The sequence below is a fragment of the Pteronotus mesoamericanus genome, unplaced genomic scaffold, assembly GCF_021234165.1.
Source record: "Pteronotus mesoamericanus isolate MK-2021 breed Mesoamerican mustached bat unplaced genomic scaffold, CSHL_Meso_final contig_78, whole genome shotgun sequence".
Lineage (NCBI taxonomy): Eukaryota > Metazoa > Chordata > Mammalia > Chiroptera > Mormoopidae > Pteronotus > Pteronotus mesoamericanus.
The window spans coordinates 16,341,442-16,360,337 of NW_026555258.1; the positions used below are offsets into that span (position 1 = coordinate 16,341,442).

At 43.0% G+C, this 18,896-nt stretch overlaps 1 protein-coding gene across 1 annotated transcript; it reads left to right on the forward strand.

The window, feature by feature from the left end:
• Positions 1-1,542: 1,542 nt before the first annotated feature.
• On the forward strand, positions 1,543-18,141 carry TNFSF15 (TNF superfamily member 15). The gene is made up of 4 exons (XM_054584909.1): positions 1,543-1,824; positions 13,352-13,394; positions 14,335-14,382; positions 17,554-18,141. Exons 1-4 carry the CDS (start codon positions 1,600-1,602, stop codon positions 18,006-18,008), a joined length of 771 nt encoding a protein of 256 aa, XP_054440884.1. The 5' UTR covers positions 1,543-1,599; the 3' UTR covers positions 18,009-18,141.
• Positions 18,142-18,896: the final 755 nt, after the last annotated feature.

The window sequence follows — 18,896 nt, forward strand, 5'->3', positions numbered from 1 at the left end:
TAGGAAGATGCAGGAAAGTTTTTTTTATGTGAAGTTTTAAAAAATAGGGGAGCATGGTGATATGAAGAGAAAGGACTGACTGTAAGTTTTCACAATGGAGGGAACAGCATGTGCAACAGAGCAGCTAGTCCACAGTGCGCTGGGGGAAACTGCAGCATGAGAAAGTCGTAAGAGATAAGGCTGGACATTGGGGCGGGGGTGAGGGGAGGGGTGTTGGTGGGCAGAGACCGACTCATAAAAGGCCTTTCCACGTAGCCTAAAGGGGTTTGGCTGTGATATAAGAAAAGAAGCAACTGAATGGAGGCACTAGTCAGGCTGCTTGCCACAGGACCTTTCCTCTTTCTATAACCCATCTCTTTGCAGGGACCTCCTACTCTTCTCTGATATCCCCCTCCCTAAGCTTCAATGTCTAACTCCAGCGCCACCTTTTCATCAGGAAGCCTCCCCATCCCCCGACTGGAAGGGATGACCCAGGTGCAGGTGTCCCTGTAAATGCATCATACAGCAACAGGTGCGGTGCAGTGTAGTGGTTAGAAACTGCAGAGTCAGCCTGTTCGAGTCCCAATCCAGGCTTTGCTGCTTACCCTCCTGTGCTTCAGTCTCCTTAACTGGCAAATGGGAATAATAACATTAATACATTACAAGCTTGAGTAATTTCATTGATACATTGAACTCACTTAGAACAGTGATTAGCACAAAGCAAGTGTTTAATAAATGTTAGCCTTTATTACATGTTGTGGCCCCCATACACACCCAGCTATGGGCAACTCCTATCACTGGCCTTCAGTCAGCTTCAGTCTAATCAGAGAGTAGAAGTCAATGTCCTCTCCTCATAGACAGTCACCTCTATAATCTCATAGTCTTTGCTCAGACGATGGGTCAACACAGGCTAGAAATACACTTTCCTTTCACATGTGTGGTAGAGGCAAGAACCCCAAAACATGACTTAGGAGAACTAGATTATCTCCTAGATCCTCTGCCTTAATCCCTGGGTGGCCTGGACCACGTGCCTTTATCTTCCAGACCTTCGGTATTCTCATCTATGAATGGAAATGGGTTCCTATGAGGCACAAAAAACGGAGGGCTGGCAGCACTTTACACAGTGGTGATGCAAACCTAATTTCCCTTTCCCAATCTGCAACCCACAGCACACACCTCCCCATCCCTCGCTTTCACTTCCAGCAGAAGAAGCACACTTTCCAGACTGGCACAGCTGGCAGGTCTCCACCGCAGAAACAGGTATATTTTAATTTGCCCCACCTACGAACTTGATAAATTATTTTTCTCTTCCTCCAGGGACTTTCCTGACTTCCTTCTGTAAACGAAGAAAGGAGCACATGAGCACACTGTACATAAATTTGTTTGGGAAGCTTTCTTCTTCTTCTTTTTTTTTTTTTTTTCTTAAACCAAACTTAGTTTCTGTTGTAGGCGGCGCATTCCCTAGTAGGGCGGGGTGCAGTGCGTTGTGGAGGGGAGAGGAGGAGAGGCCAGGGGGAGGAGTAGGCAGTGATTAATTCACCGTCTGTGAGAGCTGGTCTTCTATTTAATGGGGGGTCTCTCTGCCCAGGAGTCAGATCTGTCGCCACGACCAGCAGGAAAATGGCAGAGGATCTGGAGCTGGGCTTTGAGGAAACAGCCAGTGTGGAAATGCTGCCCGAGGAGAACAGCTGCAGACCCAAGGCCAGAGCCAGGCTAGCAGCCAGCAGCAGCAGCACCCGCTGTGCTCTCACCTGTTGTCTGGTGTCGCTTCCCATCCTGGCAGGACTCACCACGTACCTGCTCGTTGGTCAGCTCAGAGCCCAAGGAGAAGCCTGCGTGTTCCAGGTAAGCAAGGCCTGGAGCTGCCCTGTGGTTATCAGCAGACCGTCTGCGGCACCTACAAGCTAAGGCAACCCTGGACAGAGCTCCTCATCCATCGCCCTCCTTTCCTTCCTAGCTTCAGCATGCAAAGGAAATGCCAATCTGAGGGCGGAGAGGCCCAACTTGGTGTTTGTTCTCAATATTTCCAGGGGATGAATTGTCCCTTTTTATGTTTATATGGGAACCAAACCACATATTTTTAGATAATTATAATCATAGTACACTGATAAGTTGGGAAAAGTTCCTTTCCTTTAAAAAAAACAAAAAACAAAACTGATTAAATTCCTTAGCAAATGGCCATTGAAAAAATTTGGAAAGCACAGATTAGGAAAAGAAGGTAATTATCATTACCCACAGCCCCATAGAGGTAACCACTCTAAAATGTTAACATTTTGGGGTATATCATTTCATGTTTTTTAATAAGATGGGATTATTTTGAGCATCTTAATGTTATCATTGAATTTATTCTTAATAAATTTACAGCAGTATGAGGATATAGATGGTTGTATTATATCTATGTAGAATAATGTATTTAATCAACCCCCTTACTTGCATTTAGAACAGTTCTTTTTCAATGTTCCAGAAAGAACTGCCTGCCAGATTGTCTATCATTCATGTCTTGCTAGAGGTGGGGGTAAGTGGAGTCAGGAGGAACTTAGCCAAATAAATAAATAAGTAAATAAATAAATAAATAAATAAATGTACACACACATAAATATGTGTGTGTATATATACATATAAATGTGTATATACATAAAGAATGTGTATATATGTGTATATATATATATATTAAAAAGTGTGTGTGTGTGTGCGGTCTAAGGAGAACAATGAGGGGATACAGGTGTCAAGGTGTCAAAAACATAATTCTGAACTAGGAACATAAAAAACCTTAAAGCCTAAAGACTATGCCTTTCAAGTAATACCCCTTTTTAAAAATGCTCTTGCATAAGCTGTTAATGACTGATTTAATTTCAGTCCAAAGTATTACATTCTGTGGCATAAACAGGTTTTTTAGTCGGTTTAACTGGAAACCTGGCTTCCAAGCAGTGTTGGCCAATTTCAGAGCAGAGACTGTGAGAGGCCAGTGTGTAAGTCTCACTACCTCATCAGGGTTGGCAAACAGACTGTGTGATTCAGGCAGCTGCCTCCAAGGCCACATGCTATCATTCACAAAATGTAGAAATATGCACGCCACCCAGAAATGCTGTTTATGTTGGAGGAGCACGGCAGGGCATGAGAACTCAGGCTGTGACCCCAAGATCGCCAAGGCTGCTTCGTGGGAAGCCAAACTGCAGCATCCAGTTGACACTCTGGGACTCTGTCCATCTTCAGCCAGAAAGAGACAGTTGTTCTTGATGAGGAATTGGGCGACTCCAGTAATCTGCGCTCTCCTGCCTTCTGAAAGGAAACACTCCCTCTGCCCAAAATGATGTCTGAGATGCCCTATGTTGTCAGAAGCCAGAAAACACTTACGTTGATCTAGAGGACAATTAGATGGAATGCCACGCCCAATCCAGAGGGGGATAGTGACTTGCCCAGACAGGAAGAGAGTTTGAGAGGGGAGCTGTCTCTAAGCAGGAAGCCCTAGAGGACTGTTGCTGAGTGCCCGCCCCACTAAAGGTACTCAAGGAGAGAAGAGGTTAAAACTGCATTTCATTTTAGTTAAATCAGTCCCCCTGGAGAGTGGCCAGGCAAGGACATTTGGAGCTGTGGTTTGGCCAGGAGATGTAACTTCTTGGTGCGTCAGAGGGAAAACAAAGAGAAATGGGGGTGATGCTGGGGCACAAGCAGCAATTGGGGTCCTGCAAAGAAACAATGAGCCCATTCAAAGGAGAGAGTTTGAAGAAGAATGTTTAAAGAACTGAAAATGGGTTCAAAGAAGGGCCTATTTGCTGAGATACGGACAGTTTAAAAGAAACCTTCAGGGCTGGAAGCATCCTGGGGATGAGCAATAGAGGGAGGCAGCTCACCAAACCTTGGCACGAAGGGGCAAAAGAAGGGAGAAGAGTTAGAGAAACCCAAGCGAACCTAATACAGGAAGGAAGGGACCTGTTTGGAGGAGCTGCAGGCTGAGTAAAGGAAAACCAGCTGTCTGCCAAAACAGCAGGGAGGAAGGAGGAAGGGGGCGGGGCCACTGGGACCACTCTCCTCCCAGCTGGCTAGTGCGCCCAGAGGTCAGCCTCAAAGGGTACCAAGAGGACCAGGAAGGGTGGATCAGAGTGGCTAACAGACAATTAGCAGCTCTGAGGAGTCTAAAGAAAATGGGTTTGAAGGAGGGAAAACCAGGTCACCAAGCAGAGCTTGGGTAGGTATGTACCTAACAGTGAAATGTCATGGCTCTTAAAAAATCTAATTTTGATTCCCAGCTCAGTCACCTCTGGCCTTGTGAAAATAGGCACGTGGCTTTATTTTTTAGCCTATTTCCTTTTCTACCAAAAGAGGATATAAAATCAATACTTCAACAGCACTAATAACACATGTGCAGGGGCAGTGCATGCTTTGTCAATGGGGAGAACTGTGCTCACACACTTACTGTGATGGGATTATCGCTCTAAGCCACATACCAGACAACTACCAAGAAAACTTGACCTTGGCTTTAGGGAACTTCAAGTCTGATGTGTGACAAGAAAATATGTTATGTGGTGTGTAATTCCAGACGTTCTCCTCACCCAGCCTCGGGGGTGGAGGAGGTTCAGGGAAGGGCTTCTGGAAGGGGGAAGGAAGTCGGTGTGGCCTGAGGTCCAGGCCACAGACTCCTGTTACAGATAAAAACCCATCAGACAATGCAGGCCTTTGGAGGTAACAAGCCGTTTAAGGTTATAGAGCCTAAAGCTGCAAACCAGACCATCTGACCTCCTGCTCAGTGCTCTTCCATGGTGTCAGGCTGCGCTCACATTTCAAAGAGATAGCTCCCAGGTCATGTAGGGAAAAAAACGGCCTGCCTGGTCTTCAAAGGATTTCTAATGCCCCAGGCTCAAAGCAATCAACTCTAACTCAAGGAGAAGTAAGAGGAGGGTCACACAGCCCTTCCAATAAATTCACAGACCTGAGGAGCAAGCCCAGCAGTAGAAGATAAGCCAATGACGATAATAACAATAATAATAACATGATATTAACTCATACTTCACATTTGTAGAGGGCTCCTTCCAAGATGACCCCACCAGATTTTTACAGCAACCCAGAAATGCAGTGAGGGGGGTAAGCAGTCACATTTGGCAGACGAGGAACTTGAAACGAGAGTCTGTGTGAGCAGCCAAGATCACAGAGCCAAGTCTCTGAGTTGGCAAATCCAGGTCTCTTTTGGTTTCCATGCTGCCTCCCAACCCCCTCTCTCCACTCACAACTAAGTTTTATAATCATGAAAAGCACTTTCCACTCACCCTTTTTATAGATGAATGAATGGATCCATCTCACATAAAACAAGAAATTCTGTAAAGACAGAATGATTCTCCACCCAGGAGCCAAAATGGTTCTTTGAACACTTTCACTGGATTGTGTGAGGTGCTGCCTCTGTGGCCTCAGCTTGAACCACTCTCCCTCCTCTGCCCTGCCCCCATCACTGACCACCAGCCACCCTGCCTTCCCTCTGTTCCCCAGCACTCCAAAGTGTTCTTCTGTTCCCTTGGCCGGGACTGCTCTAAGGGACTTCCTCTTTCCACCTTTGGAACAACTGCAGGAGGTTGACAAGGCTAAGAACCTTTTTTAATCCAACATAAAAAAGCGTTGAGGCTTGAGAACAGGAGGCTTAAAGGGGCTCAAAAGGAAGAGGGTAAGCAAAGTATATAACCACTCAGAGTTTCAGTTTTCCCATGTTACCTACCCAACTGAATTGTTAGGAGGATTCCAAGTGCTACACAGTCCCCAGTGAGTGCCTGGCACTATAAGCACTGGGTGGGTGTTTGTCCCTTTCCTTCCCCTAAGTAGAAGAGGAAAGCTCTTCACAGATTTATAGGAACTAAGATATGGATATGCCCTTAGTCCCAGAGTCAGCCAAATTTCACCCACTTCCTATTTTTGTAAATAAAGTTTTATTGGAACACAGTCATGCTCATTCACTTATACACTGTCTGTGGCTGTTTTCATGACACAAAAGCAGAGTTGGGTAATTGTGACAGTGACTATATTGTCTTTCAATTTAATGTTTACTGTGTAGCCTTTACAGGAAGTTTGCTGACCCTTGATCTAGTCCTATATTCTTGTTTTACAACTGAGGAAACTGAGGACCAGAGATGCGAAGGCAAACTTCAGGGTCACAGAGCAGGCTGGGGGTAGGTGGACAGAGCCAAAGCTAGAATCTATTTCTATAGTCGCTTGGCCTTCATTGTACAAGCAAACAAGACTGACTCTGTTCTGGCTATGCCCCCAGATCAGACATTGGGAAAGTAACAGCAACTGTAGGAATGTTCCAGGTTTTTATTAGCAGCAAGAAAAACCTAAATCCAGTTACCAGGACTGTGTAAAATGTGTGTGTGTGTGTATACACATATATACATATATACATACACACAATTTATATACATTTGTATACATTTATACAAATATATATATATATATATATATATATATATATATATATATATATATTTTAAACTGGATTCTTCCTTCAGGGGTTGGTTATATAAGGAAAGATTCAATATGACAAACTCATTACCCAGGTAAGTTGCAGAGCAGAAATCAAAATTAGATGTGAGAAGGTTTGGGATAAATGCCTTTAGGGGACATGTCCATAATAAAGGTATCAAGGAAATACATCATGATCCTTCCAAGCAAGAGAAAATGATACCTGCCACTGTTTTTGTTGTTGTTGTTGTTGTTTGTTTGTTTTGTCATCTCCATATGTAAGGATGGAGAATTTCTCTAAGATATGTCATTAAGGGGAAAAAAGCAAAGAACATAACAGAGATAGAATATGGAACATTTAGTTTTCTGAAAACATAATACATATTCACATATATGAATGGGTTTATAAATGCAAAGACTATCTCAGGAAGAGAGCAAAAGAGACTGGTGACTCCGCTCTGTCCAGGTGGAGAAGCCAGGTGGCTGGGTGACAAGGGAAAGGCAGGGATATTTTTAAACATATACCCTTGTGTACAAAATGTATATGTTACCTATACAAAAAAAACATATATAGACACAGTAAAATATGTTAGGATATTTAAACTCTCAGAGAATGTTAGGTAGATTTGCACATCAGAAAAATAATGGGTCAGAAGTTCAGTTTGAATTCTGATCTAGCCACTTCTTAGCCATGTGACCTAACCTTTCTGAAGGGCCTCAGCTTCTCTGTATGAAATAGGGATAATTAAAAACAAAGTATTACTTATAGTGTCTAGCAGAAGGCGGAGGGTTAGTAAATGGTAATTAGGGAATTTCCCTGTTCATAGGAATTACATCATAGGAAACAACTTCTCCACCTGTTTTGTAGTTTGCCATTGCCAGGACAGAGAACAGGTTTGGTCATTGGAGGGCTTTTCTTGGTGTCTGGTATTTGTGAGCTATCTCCATGCCTCTTTCTCTACCCTGGTCTTGCACCCTCAACCCACACTCTAACCCATTCTTGACCCAGCTGCACTTGACCATGGCCTGGGTCTTCTTTAAGTCCTTGGCTTCCTCTGTCCTCAGGAGGGGTCAATAGGCCAGGCCTCCATCTACTCCCGACACTGTGCCCCAGGCATGACAGAATGCAACGCACTGGCTCAGCCCCAAGCGTGCCACAGACTGGGCACCAGTACTGCGCCATGAATCGTCAGGGAAGTCATACGAGGCATTGCTTCCCAGAGTTGTACCAGCGTCCTCCTTCAGTCCTTCCCTCCCAGGTCCTACTTCTAGACACATCTGCATGCACTCTCCCCAAGTTCTCTTTGGTTCCCTCCAATCTCACTTCCACCCCTTCCTGAAAATCCCTTCAAGGCTCTTGGCCTTTGGTCCCTGCACCCCCATTCCCTCCTACACACACATTTCCCTGAGGCCCCCTCATCTCCTCCCAGAAGAGGGGCCCACAGTAATGCCAGCTTGGGCTTCAGAGTGACACAGACTGAGGGAAAGTCATGGCTTCACCACATCACAGTTGTGACCTTATTATAATTTATTAAATACCAGACTCCATTCTAAGCTTTTTCATATTTAGGGTTTTGGGAAGAACAATGAGATCACATCCATAAAGTCCTTAGTGTGGTATCCGGTATAAACACAGGTGACACATATTTGCTGTTACTACCAAATGCATCATCTCAGTCAATCCTTGAAATCTCACAATGAGAAAAGTTCTACTGTTATCTCCATTGTAGAGATGATGAAACTAAGGTTTGGAAAAGTTAAGCTGTTACGGAAAGCCAGACTCAAGACACGATTCAGGGAACGGAGTAAGCCTTTATTCACACGCGCGGGCTCAGAGGAGGCAGTCTCCAAATTCTGAGCCCCGAATCGGGGTTAGATAGGGGTTTATAAGCCCTAGCATTCCGGGCGAAACGGATGGGCTTCCCAGGTGGGGGAAGGGATTAGCATTCAGGTGGGAGATTGATGAGATTGATGTGCTACCCAGGCGGGGGAAGGGATGTGAAAACGGGCTACAGGAACAGATAAGCAATGATTAACAGTTAACCTGGGAGGGGTCTCTGGCTAGGCTGTTCCTCTTAAATCATCTTGCCCTTATCAAAGCCATGAGCCCAGTCATATAGTTAAGAGTGTGATATTGAGGTTCAAATCTACCATACTATTCTTCCTAAACACTATGCGAGTCTGCCTCTGGGTATATGCCAACACATTATTCATCCTCTGGGGTAGTCAGGAGGATTTAGCAATGACACCTGAAATGGGCTTGTCACATAGTAAGAGCTCAACAAATGCTAGTCTCCTTCCTCCCCTGAGAGCACCTAGCTATACCTGGAACACAGAAGGAACTCATTAAGTGTTTGCTGAATGGAGAGAGGGATGCAGGGATGTGCAAGGATCTTGACCTCCCTAAGCCTTACACTCCTGTCTATAAAATGGGAAGGCTAATATACTGTCTTCACAGCACTGTGCTAAGTGTTCTGCAAGGAGATATCCAAAATGCAAAGGCTGTGGAGTTGATGCTCAAGAGACATTATTTCCCTACCCACTCCACCCTGGGTGAGCCCTTTATCTCACTCAAGCTGTTTCTTCTGCTGGAGGGCAATCATAATAATCCCTTTTCAGAGTCATCTAGAGGAAACAAACAGATAGCTGAGATAAAAAGTGCTCATGAATTGCAAAACTCAAGCACTCAGTTGCCCCTCCTGTAGCCTCAGGAAGTCCTGGAATACTGGAAGAGAAGCCCAACTCATTCCAAAAGGTCAGGCCCTGGGCAAAGGGCAAAGGTTGTGTAGGTAAACTGTGCACGTGCAAAGGAAGGGGAGGCAAGAGAGCTGTGGGTGTGAGTCCCAAACATGTGCTGCAGCTTCCAGTTTGGGATTCCAGGATCCCTTTGTTCACCTGTTAAAGTCTACACATGCATCAGTCAGTGTCCAGCAGTCTCACCTGACAGACCACACAATGCCCAGCTGCAGCAGGACAACGGCTACAAGAAAATCAAATCAGATGAAGATTCCATGGCCTACAGGAACTCAGGGGTAAAAAGCCCCACTTGCTTTGCTCAGGCTAATACATGCTGGTGATAGCAGGCTTCCAGCACCCCACAAACATGCATGCCCATGGGCATATGCAATGGCCTTTTCTGGCTCTGACTTCTGAGCAAAGCTCCCAACTTTCAACAAACATTGCTAGAGCCATGGCTATGCCCCAAGCCATACCTTGGCTGCCCAGCTCTCCATAAATAAATTTTTTAAACCTAAACAAAAACTCAAAACTTTGCATGCATTCTAAAATAAAAAGTTCTCTTTCCTAGTTTTTTGGATTGCAAAACTCTGGTTAAAGTCATGGAAACTTAACCTTATTCCACCCTCTGCTCTCTCTTCTGCTTGTCTTTCTGATGCCCGCATCAGCATGTTTTACTGATGGGATAATCCGGCGGAGGTGCCGGGCACTGACTGAGGCACCAGGAATATAGCAGTGAGCAAGACAGACAGACCAGGTCCTTGCCTGCATGCAGACTGAATTCTACTAGAGAGAGAAAAGCAAAAAATACAAGTAATACGAAGTAATATCGCTTCAGGGAGTGATAAATGTTCAGGAAGGAAAATAAAATAGGACCCTGGTTCTCAGCCAATGGTTTGAGAAGGCATTTAAAGGGGAAAAATATCAGATTCTTCTCGGGTGCTCTTGAATACTGTGTCTATTTAGATTTGGAAGCCAATGTTGCACTGACCTTCAGGAGCCACCATTTCCTGGGTACCCTAGAATAATCCAAAAGCCATGGAGATAAGTCAGGGTTAGATGACAGTAGTAGGTCTTTTATTGGCCTGGTGTTGCTAGCAACCATCTGGACAGCAGGCATTGCGCCAACTCAAATGCATAAAACTTTCCCCAAATAAACTATAATACTATTTCCTCCTCTGTAATCTTCTCTTCATTCACTCTTGCTTCCTGTTGCAATAATCTTCCTCTCTTTATAAAGTCATTATTAAGAGAAACAGCAATGGAAGGCTTTAGACGTTGTCCTTGGAAAAAGAGTCCCAGCTGACGTTCTTCTTGGGGACTCTGGGAATGACGCTGTGTTCTTCAACACCTGCCAACTGGCACTATCACAGCCTCCAGATATTAGCGGCATTCTGAGGCCCAAGTTATAGAACTCTAGCAGAGCAAAGAGGGAAATGTGCTCACATCCCAAATTCATGCTAATGACAAGGGGATTCTGAGCCAAAAGGAATGTTCCAAACTCTTAGCTGAGTGTCTGCTTCACCACAAATAATCACGGTGTTCAAGAAGATTCCTAAGCAGAATAAATAAGTCAAAGACCCATCAGGGTAAGTGTCATTCCCTACACAAGGGGACGCAACCAAGCTCTCCCCCATTCTCTCTGACAACCCCACCTTCAGTTATCTGTCTTGCCAAGGGACTGATTCTTTATCAGCTCTGTCAAAAGCAAGTAAGGAGACAGGCTACAAAATAAGTTCATTTCTAGGCTTCATCTCCACCTCCCAAGCCCATCAAAGCTATTGATGCTGGACACGTAGTCATATCATTTGGTCTTGGTTTTCAAAGACCATTGTACTCATGATCCTACGCTAAGTGTATAGTTGTGTGTTCATCTGGCAGCAGAAATCCTTGTAGTTTCTTACCTGCTCCTATGCACTGTTGGGCCTCTTTACTCTTGCACAAGCTGTTGGCCTTGTTGAAAATGGTTATTACCTTTTATCACCTGGCTAATACCTGTGGGGCCTATAAGACTCAGGTCACGGTAATTTCCCCAGATTCCCCCACCTCGGGGACTGAGATATAAATCGGGACTTTGAATGCCAAGATAAGTGCCTCAGTAAAGTGAAGCTGTAGAAAAAGCCCTCTGAAAGCAGGCTAGGAGATGGATTAGAGAAAAGAAGGCAGATGATAGCAGGCTTCCAGCACCCCACAAACATGCATGCCCATGGGCATATGCAATGGCCTTTTCTGGCTCTGACTTCTGAGCAAAGCTCCCAACTTTCAACAAACATTGCTAGAGCCATGCAATGGTTCAAACAGGAGGGACCTGTTACGCACTCCGTGGAAGAATCCAGGCAAGCAGTATGCTGAGGCCTGGAGTGGATTCAGGAAAGAGAAACAACATGAAACAGAAATGACAGTTTGGGTTTGTGGAGAAAGAAAGCAAATTTTCGGCCTTGTAACTGAGGGTAAGCAGTGGTGGTACCATTAAAAGAATTAGGAAGCAGAGAAGAGGGAGCTGGAGAGACTGGGAGGTCAGTTTGTCAATCAAAGAAAGACAAGATCTTTGTCTTCAAGAGGGCTTCCAGGGGAGGTCATGTCGTGTGGCTTAGGAGTAAAAAGAGCCTGACCATGTGGGTTCTAAGAGCATCACTATTATCACAGAACTGTTCGCAAACCTACGCTCAGAAATGGTGCAGCCACATCCACATGGTCATACACATGTATGTAGAGACATCCATGCACAAAACACCACACCATGAACACATGTAGACACAGGTGCAAACACACTCTTTCCCACCAATGGAGCTGTATTCTCCTATACTCACACAGACACACAATTCCTTATTCACAGGTACACACACACACATACGGGTTTTAAGATGTAAAACTGATCAAGTGTCCACAGTGACATGAGGATTACCATTGGTGGGGACTGAGCAATTACGAGAACCAAATCAGAAGACTTGGGGTTGAGTCAAAATCATATCAGAGAAGCTTCTTTGGAAACATTGTAAAATGTAAGATGGCAATTTTATTCCTAAACCAAGAGCTTAGTTTTTCTCCTAAGCTTTCCATTCTGGCATGTAAATGGTGATTTCCTCAGTTTCCATGCCTTCTTTGAACTAACTCATATATATTTTTAAAATTTTTATTGAATTTATTGGAATGGCATCAAGTGTACAATGCTATAATACACCATCTGAATACTGTATTGTGTATTCACTACCCAAAGTCAAGTCTCCTTCCGTCACCACTTTTCTCCTCTGTACCCTCTTCTGCCTCCCACCACCCACTTTTTCCCCTGGTAATCACCATACTGTTGGCTGTGTCCATGAGTTTTGTTTCAGGTGTGGTGTTTTAGTTTTAGTTTTAGTTTTTGTTTTTGTTTTTGCTTAATCCCTTCACCTTTTTCTCCCAGCCCTCCAAGTGCCCTCCCCTCTGACAGCTCTCACTCTGTTCTCTGTATCTGTGAGTTTCTATTTTGTTAGTTCATTTTGTTCATCTGAGTTGATCCTCACCTCAAACCTCGGAGTTATCTAGGGCAAGAGATGTTATGGTTCCCATTTCACAGTAAGGACACCAAAGGCCAGAGGAGAAAGGTGTCTTACTCAAGATTATACAGTTAATAAATGGTGGAAGCAGGATTCAAGTTCAGGTCTGTCTGCCTCCAAAGCAGTTACTCTCCCATTACCATGTGGTATCTGAAATGGCTTACAAACTAGGATTGCAGTGAAGAAAAAGTCATTGCACATTACAACAAAGCAAAAAAGAATTGAAGGGGTTGAGGGGAAGGAGATCATAGTGATTATTTCTTTTTCTGTATCATTTTTTAAGTAGTTACAATTTTTAAATTATGGTGGAAAAAAAATGAAGCAGGTGCCATTATTTGTTCAAATATTAAGAGAATCATTGACAAGATGTTGGAGTGCCCTAGAATAGAAAAGGAAAAGCTCTCAGGACAGAACCTTTAAGTTGAGCTTCAGAGACAAGCATAAGAGAGAAAAGGGTCAGGGCGCAGGAGGAGGAAAGGAGAGAGCTTGGGTGCAAGATTCTCATCAATCAAATACCCTCATTTCCATTTCCTTCATTTCAAAGTACTCAGGCAGGGTAGGAGCAGCATCTTAATCATACCAATGCTTTGGGCACCTGTGTGGATACTGGCATCTAAAGGAGCACAGATGGTCTGAACCATATCTTTCTTTCTCCATAGACTCCAAAAGGACAGGAATTAGGACCTTCACATCAGCGAGTTTGTAAGTATGTTCATATTTGATGCCTTTTCTTGTGAAACATATCTAATAGTTGTGGTATTTAGGAGGTTCAGAGGGATGCAAACCCAGAGGAGAAGTGAGGGGCCTCTCCAGCCACTGAGGAGGCAAAACGGTGCCATGGCCAAGTGCAGGGCCTGTGGCTTGATGGCCTTTGGGCTACTATCACCTGTCTCTGTCTCATTTTACTCACCTATAAAAGTGGTTATGATAGTATCTGCCTCCCAGAGTTTATATAAAGGTATTAGAACAATGCCTACTACATCAAAAGAATACAATGATTTTTTTTCATTTCATCAACATCATCTTTATCACTATAGATAGAACACAACTGTTCAATATGATCATCTTGAAAAAACAAAAGGAAATTCTTTAGTCATCTGGAGAACTGATAGGGAAACAGGACCAGAAAGGGAAAGGGACCTGTCAAAGTCATGGAGTTACAGAGTGGTTCCCACCCCACTCTGTTAGTCCGTCCTGATGCCTCAATGGATATGGTTAAAGGGACCATGAAGACGGCAAAGGCCAATTTGCTCCCACAGAAGCAGTACGAGGAAAGGAGAGGCAAGGTGAGCTTTATTGAGTACCCACCATATGCCCGGAATTATTCTGAACACTCTCCATCCATGGTAGGGATTAATGTACTCATTTAGAGATGAAAACACAAAGCCTGAGACAGGTTAGATAACTTGCCCAAAGCCAAGATTCATTTGTGTTTTTCTGCTGAGTCTCCCCTGTAGAAAGAAAGAAGAAAGAGAGAAAGAGAGAAAGAAAGAAAGAAAAACTTGCTAAAAAGGAAGCTAGGCCAAGCTGGAAAAGAGGCATATTTCTCTCAGGCACCATGCAACTCCCCCAAATGCTGTCTGTTGTTTTCACTTCAGTCACCCTCTGACTCATACAGTGGATTTTTCTCCTTTTCTTACAGATGTACCTCCTGGAGCTGGTGGAGATAAGCCAAGAGCACACCTGACAGGTAATTCTCCCTGGTGTGCTTTCCAGGAGACAATGGGCCATGGGCCTGAGACTTATTTCAACATGTTTGCAAAAACTCATTCTAGTAGCTTCAAACAGGGAATACCCTTAGTAACAGATTCCTCCTCTCAGTAAAGGATTTTCAGCTCTTTCTTCCAAAGGCCCAGGTCTCTTGGGCATTATCTTTCAGATGCTATCAGCCCTCTTCCTCTGTTTACTGTTTCTCACTTTTATTCACACACTCTGTCATTCAGAAATGGTTTTCCTCAGACACTGAGATTTATGTAATTCTGAATCTGGTCAAAGATGAACAATCCCTTAAGTTGCCGATTTATCAAATCCATCTATGCCCTTTCCAAAATCAATTTATTGGACATTTACATTCAGTTAGGTATTTCCCAAGAATATGCATTGATGGGAAGAGATTAAGAGCAACCTCATAATATCACCAGTTGGCCAGCTCCCCAAGTCTAGTGTTGAAATTCCTGGCATCTCATATTTGGAGTTGTATATATACCTCTAAGACTCCAGACAAAAAGGCAAAACAATGCAGAAAGATGTTAAAAACCCATGGAAAAACTAGAGTTAAAAAGCAAACATACCTTCCTGAAATATATTTTTTTAAAAAATCACAACCCACTGGGGAATATCCTTGGGCCCAACACATTTATCTTAATATCTATTCAAGAGGAACCTGTTTGTGGGGAGTCCTGCATGAGGATTAGGACCATGGAGATGCCAATCTTCCATCATACTCACCTACAAGAATGGGTGAGATTGAACAGGCTGGGCAGAAAAGTCTTAAAAACTGAGTATGAAGATGCCACCCCTCTTTCTGTTGAATGGGGGGGAGTTGAAATTGGTGAGGGAATCTAGGCGCTACTGATCTCCTAACATGTATCAGACAATGGGGTCAGCATCTTACATCTCTGATGTATTTAATCTGCATATTAGCCCAGCGAAATAAGGAAACCTTGGGCAACTAAATTCACTTATCCTAAGTGGCATAACTAAGAAGAGCTGAGAGTTGAGCTTGACTCTCAGAACTGCACTATTTCCATTACAACATACTTCCTACCCAAACTCCTACTTGCTGCTATGTCGACAGAGCTAATTGCACACCAATTTAAAACAACTTATCTAGAGACTAAATAATTTTTGCTTTTCTATCACGTGGGAGATTTTTCTTTAATCTACTGCATCACCAACAAAGAAGGAGTAAACACTATCATAGATGACTAATAAAAATGCCTTTCACAGATTTTGCAAAGAATCAACAGAGCTCTCCAGATGCCACTTAGTGTAGGGGTCAGGAGAGGCCACACACATTCTGAGCATGTATCATAGTTGCAGAAGAAACCATAGTCTAGTCAGCAATGGAAAAGATGCTTTAGAAAAATTCACAAACCAGGTTTCCAGTCAACCACCAGGTGTGAAGATTGCTAAATGCTTCTTTAAACATAACCAGTCCCCAAACTGTGGCTGACAGTACATAATGATGATTACTATGGATTTCAAAAGTAGTTGTAGGAAATTAAAATATTTTTATTTTCCCTGAAAAGTATTAGTTTATTGCAGATTATTTTATTTGAAATGTGGCTTAATTCTATTGATTCTTTTGCTATAGATATACTTCAAGAAAGCATTTAACCATATGTTCTACATAATGTATATGTGTGAATAATGCAAATGTAGAAACATATAAAAATATTTAAAATGAAATAAGCTTATTTTTTAATCTGTCGAAATGAAAGACGCTAGTTTATTTTGGCAAAAAAATAAGTATGTATTGAGTAATGCTGTATCCAGTCATTGTGATGAAAATGTACATGCCTCTTTTATTCACTTGATCTTCATAACAAGACTAGGAAGGAGCTTTATCTCCAGTTCACAGACCGGAAATTGAGGCTCAGAGAGGAGAAGGAACTACATAGTTGATTAATAACCTAGAGTTGTAGAATCAGGATTGGAATGAAGCCCAGGTGATGCAGAGCCCTGGTCCCTTCCACTCCGCCAATCAGTTACTGTCAGCTTACGTATTTTGGCCCTGTGAAGCATTTCCAAAATATTCTGGATCTCTGCATGTGGATTTTTTTAATTAATTACTATCTGTATTTCACTTGCTTTGGACCACAGTGTTAAAAAGGGGTGACAGAAAACATTTGACTCTCTCTAAAATGGCCTGTCTTTGTAGCAGAGCATGTCTGAAACAAAAAAATTAATAAAAGTGAATGTCGTCTAGAGAATATTCCTAATAGCTAGGGAATTATACCTACCATTTCTCTTCATCCTTTCCACAGATATTATCACCTCCCCCTTTTTTTTTTTTTTTTTAAATACAGGGATGTCAAATAAAAAACAAATCCTGACTTCATAAGGAAAGAGACTTGATGCTAAAGGATTATTGCTGGGTGGGAATGTGGTGGAGGAAAGGGACTATTGCAATAAGACAAAACCTCTGATCCTAAGTCTCCAAGTGTCTCCAGAGTTAGGCTAAAGGCATTTTTCTTTCATAGAGAGGAGTAAACAAAACTAGAAAAAAACAGGTGGAGGGACAGGGGAAGAAAGGTTGATATGACAGGAGCAGAACCTTATACTGACTCAGGCTAAGGGTGGGCCCAAGTTTGGGGACCTGGGGGAAAGAGAGAAGTTTAATCACAGTTCAGTTAACAAGCATTTGTTCTGTTGAATCAGTGGGGAATGAAAAGGTTCAGCTAATTATTTGTTAGGCAAAAAAAAGGAATTTGGAGGGTCTTTTGACTGGCCATGTCATAGCAAACAAGGCTGGCTTCGTCAATCCGAGGTCATTTACAGGCAAGAGTGGGTTTTTGCAGTAAGCCAATTTTCCAGATTTCCCAAACAAAAAGAGTGATGAGATTTCTTAACCTTCACTCTTTTCCAGGACCACAGGACTCAAAGAAAAATTTAAAAGTGTCAGATAAAAAAACTCAGGCTCAGAGAAACCAAGTAATTTGCCCCAGGTCACTAGCCTAAGATGCTGCTCTCTAAACAAACATCCAAGCACACGTCCTCCACTCAGTCCTCCTCAAGTAGCTTGTTAGCTGTTGGTTTTAATCAATCACTTTACTGTTTAAAAATAACATGAGACACTTCTTTGCAAAGTTCACAGGTTCTAGCACAAGCAAATTAATCCTCTCTTCTGTCTTTGTAGTTGTGAGACAAACGCCCTCAAAACCCTTAAAAAGTCAGTTCTCGGCTCTGGATTGGGAACACGAACTTGGCTTGGCCTTCACCAAGAACCGGATGAACTACACCAATAAATTCCTGGTGATCCCAGAGTCAGGAGACTACTTTGTTTACTCCCAGATCACATTTCGAGGTACCACATCCAAGTGTGGTGAAATCAGCCAAGGGAGCCGACTGAACAAGCCAGATGCCATAGTTGTGGTCATCACCAAGGTAACAGACAGCTACCCGGAGCCTACCCAGCTCCTCATGGGGACCAAGACAGTGTGTGAAATCGGCAGCAACTGGTTCCAACCCATTTATTTAGGGGCAGTGTTCTCCTTGCAAGAGGGGGACAAGCTGACAGTGAACGTCAGTGACATCTCTTTGGTGGATTACACAAAAGAAGATAAAACCTTCTTTGGAGCCTTCTTGCTATAGGGGCAAGGAAGGCATCATTGTGTAAAACAGGTCCTCTCCTCCTAATTCCTAATTTTCTTCATTGATATGTACTTATAGCCTGGGGTTTTCTTGGAGCATTCCATAGAGACTGTAGTTTAGCTATGCAACTTAGGGCCCAAGAGTTCACATTTTATATGCCTTGCTGATGAGAATACTAACTGGAAAAAGGCAGAAGAAAGCAGACATATTATCGTGGTTGCTTGGAAGAGTGGTGAGTTACTAAACATTAGAACACTGGTCATCAAATGAATGGGTGACCTACTTGAAGCATTTCCACAATTTCCTACTACACATTTGTCACCAGTGGGCTCAGATGTTGTTCAATTTGATTATGAAGCATCTGCTTCAGTTCAGGAGCCTTGAATAAAATCCAAAGCCCTAGAAGACAGTGTAAAACTTTCAAAGGAGAAATCCTTAATCAGATTCTGCAAATGTATACTTTCATGCCTTGCCTTAAAGAAATGAAAAAAGCTGGTATGTTTCATAAATGTTCTCAAAAAAAGAAATTGTTTTTCATGATACTCTCTGTGGCAAATGAGAAAACCTACCTTTCCCTTTATTGTGTACACAGGCATCAAAACAACCAAGTGTGACTTTCACATACATATCAAAAATACAACAATAGCATTTATTCACCACAATTTTCTTGAGCATCTATTATGTTCTGGGCATTACTATTACCCAGAAGACACTATGAAGGACAAAACAGACTCAACTCAAAACTTATATGGATGTCACTAGATGGCTTCTGGTTAAACATTTCTCAACATGTTCCAAGGACTAACTCCAAGTGCTAAAAAAAATGCTTCCTGACAGTGTTACATAAGGTATCTGGAGTACTCCTGACTATGTACAATATCCAACTGA

Coding starts and splice junctions, on each gene's coding strand:
- TNFSF15 (XM_054584909.1), top strand. CDS start 1,600: ATGGCAGAGGATCTGGAGCTGGGCTTTGAGGAAACAGCCAGTGTGGAA. Junction 1,825..13,351: donor GAGAAGCCTGCGTGTTCCAG/GTAAGCAAGGCC, acceptor CTTTCTCCATAG/ACTCCAAAAGGACAGGAATT. Junction 14,383..17,553: donor GCCAAGAGCACACCTGACAG/GTAATTCTCCCT, acceptor CTGTCTTTGTAG/TTGTGAGACAAACGCCCTCA.